The 5,852-nt window shown below is 42.1% G+C and overlaps 2 protein-coding genes across 2 annotated transcripts in view; one reads left to right on the top strand and one right to left on the bottom strand.

Moving 5' to 3' along the window:
• The window catches only part of EFHB (EF-hand domain family member B), a 17,685-nt gene extending 12,895 nt beyond the window's left edge, over nt 1-4,790 (bottom strand). The window contains 6 exon segments of the mRNA XM_019474467.1: nt 1,051-1,102; nt 2,267-2,377; nt 3,039-3,236; nt 3,239-3,275; nt 4,172-4,234; nt 4,554-4,790. Coding sequence (XP_019330012.1) covers nt 1,051-1,102; nt 2,267-2,377; nt 3,039-3,236; nt 3,239-3,275; nt 4,172-4,234; nt 4,554-4,790 — 698 coding nt within the window.
• Nucleotides 4,632-5,852, top strand: part of RAB5A (RAB5A, member RAS oncogene family) — a 27,762-nt gene continuing 26,541 nt past the window's right edge. The window contains exon 1 of the mRNA XM_009288602.1: nt 4,632-4,642. The gene's annotated coding sequence lies outside the window, so the exon portion shown is untranslated. The remainder of the gene's footprint in view (nt 4,643-5,852) is intronic.

A 5,852-nucleotide genomic window follows, 5' to 3' on the forward strand; every position in this document is an offset into this window, starting at 1 on the left:
GCAATGGGTGGTGGGACGTTCAAACATTGGGACACACATTTAGCAAAGGCCACCTGGTTAGTCAACGCTAGGGGATCTGCCAATCGAGCTGGCCCTGCCCAGTCAGAACTTTTACATACTGTAGATGGGAATAAAGTCCCTGTAGTGCACATAAAAAATACGCTGGGGAAGACAGTCTGGGTTACTCCTGCCTCGCACAAAGGCAAACCCATTCGTGGGATTGCTTTTGCTCAAGGACCTGGGTGCACTTGGTGGGTGATGTGGGAGGATGGGGAAGTCCGATGTGTACCTCAGGGGGATTTGATTTTGGGTGAGAATAGCCAATGATTTGAACTGTATGATGTTAATTGCTACATAATATTATATGCTATATCAATGGTATTACAATAAGAATCACACAGATTCATGAAGAATGAACTTCGATGAAACCAAGCAAAGCACAGTGATGATGGAACCAGAACTGACTTCAACATGAAACAATCCAACACCACATACCATCTCCATGCTTTCTGCCAGAGGCTCCAGTCAAAAGGACTGTCGTGGTTTAACCCCAGCTGGCAACTGAGCACCACACAGCCGCTCGCTCACTCTCCCCCCCGCAGTGGGATGGGGGAGAGAATTGGAAAAGTGAGAAAACTCGTGGGTTGAGATAAGAACAGTTTATAAGAACAGGAGAAAATTAACTCTGTCCCAGCCGAAACCAGGACACAGATATACTCTTGCTATATTGACTTTAATGGAAATTTTGCCACTGACTTCACTGTAAACAAGATATTACCCTACTTGTTCATGAATCTATTAATCCAGTCTTGCCAATAAAATGAAGTTTCACATACAAGAATATCACATAAGTACGCTATGTAAGTGAGCTGCAAGCACGTTTCTTGTCACAGAAAACAATGCCATTCTGTTTCTTCAAGCTCTTTTCAATCACCTTTCGAAAATAATGGCAATTAGAACTTTCAAAAAATATTACTCACTGCATGCTTTCTAATAAGGGCTTCCTCTGACTGTATGGCAGCATGGAATTGTTCTGCTGTTGTTCAAAACTGGGGCACATAGTTGTCTCTTTTTTTTGCTGTCTGTCTGTTTTTGGCTTGGCCTCTCCATGATCTTGTGGATGGAAGTTACAAAGGAGACAGAAACAGATAATGAGTAATTCCACTAAAACACCTAATAAAGGTGGGGAAGAGGGGAAATAAAACTACAAGTTTGGCCAATTTATACCAAAAATCTACTTATAGTAGAATTTCTCAATGAGAGAACACAGTACTATAATTTCACTTCTACGTAACTGCCTCCATGTAAAATTTACATTATTACAGCTAAAATATCAGTATTGCAGTTTCTTACATGTTTGGCCTACACCTACAAAACTGTTGGTGCTAGTGCAATGGGCAATTTTATTATAATCCTAATCTTATAGAGCATCAGTGTAAGTCTCTCAGCCTGTGGAAATGATGGAACTGGGAAAAATAGAAATGGCTGCAAAAGCAATACATGTACTGCATTTCAGAGTGCTATTTGTCACTCCGTTCCCGTGCAGACCTATGAGATAAAGGGTAACCATCCCTGAGCAGACCACTTCACGCAAGTACAGCCCCCAGAGGCTGAAGCACTGGAGGGACAGCCCACTGGAAGGGCAAAGACAGAGGCTGTGGGACAGACTCACAGGCAGGATGCTGTAGGCTGAGGAACCTCCATTCCAGAGAGCCAGTCAGCAGCCTGAAACTCCTTGTAACCAGAGCCTGATGCTGAGCTTCCCATCAGAAAGTCTAGATGCCCTGAAATTCTGTTTGGATCCTGATAAAAGAGAGGAACCAGAAGTGAAAGTACTGGAATGGGTTGGGCTCACAGTCTGTGGCTTTAAGCTTGAGATTGCTCTCAATGGCATAAACAATGCCAAACTCAATAAGCAACCAGGGCATCTATGAGTTTCTAGTTTCTTGGAAATACTTTGCTTTTCAAATAGCACCCAACAGAAACCAGGCTTCCAACTCCTTCATTAAGTTCTTACACTGTCTAATACACCAAACACAAAGTGATCTACAGTTCTAAAAACGTCATGCTCTCTCAGTTGAATATAAGTATTTTTTCACATCATTACTTTTAAAAAGAATTTCTATTATGTTAATAGAGTAGGAAAAAGTAATAGTTTACATCTCAAAAAATAGTGTACAATATGTGTTGAAGACACAAAGAGGAACAATTACCTTTATTTATATTAGAAGGTTTTATGCGGTTTCTTATCAGCCTTTGAACTTACCCACATAATAATCATTGTGTGACACAATGTACAGAACATGTTCTTCTCTGGATTCTTTATCCACTTCCTCAAAAGTTTTTGGTGGATTTATAAGCTCTCCAGCTGATACATCTGGAAAGTAAGGAATCAATATATGTTTGGGGAGGTAAGGGGGATGGGTGTTTTGTTCAGTTGATTCTTAAGCAGTATCTTGTTAGAGAAGATATTAATACTATGGAAGAACGATACTTCTTACCACATTTCTAGTCAATCTATAGGAACCTTCCAGCATAACGACATGGGATTAGGGAAAAAAAAATCACAGAAACCAAGATGAACATAACTGTTGCAAGAGAGCTAAATGGTAAACACATAAGTGATTTGCTCCAGTCTGTGGAGGAAAGATTCACAGGTCAAGGTAGTATCTTTTATTAGACCTATTAGAATAGCTGGGAAAAGGAAGGTAAGTTGTCAGCTACCTGAACAGTTCTCCAGGGAAATCTACAAAGACAGATCTGGAACAGTCAAAACAATAGGTTTTACTGCTGTAATCAGTAAAGAAGAAAGCAGCAAAATTTGTGGGTAGAAGACTGTTCATTAACTGAAATGTTGAAATGAAATGAATAATTCAGTAGTCATTGCAGAAGTTAAGTCACTGGTAAGATAAAAGTCACTGAACTTCAAGTGCTTCCCTATTTGAACCATGCTAATTAAGTCCTATGAATTGACTTCAGAATTCAGATAATCCACAACAGCGGTGAAATGCTGCAGTGTAACTCACTCAGCTATGTACCTTTATCCCTGTCTATGAAGAAACCAGTTGCTCTCTTAGTAAGGACATTCTTAAGTTGTCCATTCTTAAACAAAAGTAAACGGGTCACATTCCTACACTGAGTGAAGAACCTGACTATGCCATGTGTCAAGTGAGCTGCAATGTCAGGATCATCTGCTCTGCTGTAGAATATTCTTTCAACACCAGGAGCTGGATTGTTGTATTTCAAAACTTTCGCACAGTGGTTGGAGTAATAGGCTATATATAAGACAAAGCAAAAACAATTTTACACCAGATATTCACAAAATATTAACGAAAAGGAAATGTACTGCAGCCATTTCAGTGTGATTCCACAGAGGTAAGAACAAAACATTAAGATGTTTTAGGGCTGTAACACATGCATACGCTCCTGCAGATGCTGATACTCTGAGCATAAGGTCAACATAGCCCAGCCTAAATTTTATCCAACCAGCAACGAGAGAGTTGCTACGTTTCAACTATCTGGTTCCATCTTTAAGACGGATAACAGCTTCTTCACGTATACTTCATGAAAAGGAGATATTACATTTATCAACTTCAGAAACCTTTAACCTGATTCACAATTCCACCATCAATGAAGCAATTTCAGAAATTATTTTAACTACAGTTTTGGGGTTTTTTTAATTACCCATTTAAAGGAAAAGCTGCTATTTAAGGGATCTGTTTGTGTCTCAGTACCCTCTGACTCTTCAGGGGCATGGGGAAAGGCCAGTGGGAAGCAAAATTCTGAGGGGCATCCTTGATAAAGAAGAATGACCTCCATCAGAAGAAATAATATTTTCTAATAATAATCACTATAATTGTATTACCAGAGAAAAACTGTCTAAAACAATTCTAAGTAGTCCCCTCTAAGCAGGCATGGAGAATTTTGTAAAACATACAGAGTGAAAAAGAACTGCCAGACGTTTTACAATCTTACCAGCTATTCTCTATGATCCCATGTGACAAAAACTAACATCAGAAAAAAAATAGTAGTTTCTAATAAGACAGGATGTAGAAAAAATGACCAAGGTTTCACTGATTTTCTTTTTTTTTTAGGGCCTGTCTCAAAGCAGAGTCACTAATGGGAAATTATTACAAAAGTTTCACAAGGGGCTTCTGAAAAACCAACTCACCCTGGGTAAAACCTCAGTGAGGCAACTTGCAGCTGTATCGCCAGTGGGAAGCAACTTTCCAGCCTAAACAGTGCAATCAAAAAATAAGGCATAACCGAACCCACTGTACTAATAAGCACAACTAGTCAAATTGGGACCTGACACCTTGCACGAGATGTTGTCTAATTGTCCCCGTTTTGATAAAAGGGGGAAAAAAAGGAGCAACACGCATTTTCGGGGGGAGAGAGGGGGAACGCAGCGAGATGCGCCTGCCTGCCCCACACGCTGCCCCTCCTCCAGCCTCTTCCGTCAGCCCACGGCGAGACCCCGGCCCCCGAAAGGCGCAGCGAGGGGGCGGGCAGCTTCCGCGGCAACAGGGAAATCCCTCGGCGAAGACAGTCACGGCCGGCGGCTCGGGAAACCTGTCGGTGAACCTCCCCTCGTAGACGGGCCTCAGCTGCCACACCATGGCGACACGGGGCCGCCGCGGCCGTTTACCCGGCTCACTCGGGAACGGCGGCGGGCGGCGGCACCGCACTCCCTGGAGGCAGCGACGGGAGCGCTCGTGTGGGGCGGGCAGCGCGGCCGCCCCTCCGCCTGCCATCTCCGTCACACCCAGCACCCACGGCACTCCCGCCATCTCCCCTCACACTCCACACCCACCGTCCTCCCCCCTCACACTCCCTGGAGAAAGCCAGGAAGCAAATTGCACTCAAGCTATTTTGTATCTGTCACGACCTAAGAAAATAAGTGAGGTCTAACTGCAGAGGTAGTACGTTTCTTAGACCAATTATTAAATTCCTTGAAAATCCACCAGCTTTCAGACAGGCAGGTTGAGTCTTCTTTGTGTTGAAAGATGGTCTTACATGGTCAAAAATCTGATCAAACTTTAAATGTTTATTAATTATTCTAATAAAAAATACAGCCCCTTTCACAAATGTTGTCACGTGTATAAACATATTAATAAAATATTTTAGACTGTTCCTCTAGAGAAAACTGCAACTCCCATCTATGCAACGGCACAGAGGTGGGTGAGAGAAGCCCATCAGCACCACCCATATATCAGGACATGTGAATGCTCTTACTGTTTGTCTTAAATGAGTCAAGACATCGTATATCTAAACCACTGTATTTGCCTTTTATAAACAGATGCAGATTATTTCAGAAAAGCAGTGTGGGTAAGACTGAACAAGTTTCACCACTGTTTAAAAGCCCCTCAGTTCTTACAAAGACTTTTACTCTCAGGTGACTTCTAGTAAACTCTCCCCTTTTTCCCAGCAAAACATCTAATCACAACCTGCTCCATTCTCTATAGCCCTATGACGGCAAAACCAATTTTAGATAAACGGACAGACCTTAACCGTAATTAATTAACAAACATTACCAGCTGTTGCCTTTTTATTCTCAGCTCTAACATTTGTTTGATAAGGATTTAAAATGAAGGAAGCTAAATTAAAACTGAATTCTCAGGACCCTTTCCTACAAATGGAAGATGAGAGGTGTCCTGGTTTCGGCAGGGATAGAGTTAATTTCCTTCTTTGTAGCTGGTACAGTGCTGTGTTTTGGGTTTAGGACAAGATGATAACACACCGATGTTTTAGTTGTTGCTGAGCAGTGCTTACACTAGTCAAGGACTTTTCAGCTTCCCATGCTCTACCGACTGAGAAGGCTGGAGGTGCACAAGAAGCTGGGAGGGGGCACA

Source organism: Aptenodytes forsteri, unplaced genomic scaffold (assembly GCF_000699145.1).
Source record: "Aptenodytes forsteri isolate BGI_AS27 unplaced genomic scaffold, ASM69914v1 Scaffold9, whole genome shotgun sequence".
In the NCBI taxonomy this organism is placed as follows: domain Eukaryota; kingdom Metazoa; phylum Chordata; class Aves; order Sphenisciformes; family Spheniscidae; genus Aptenodytes; species Aptenodytes forsteri.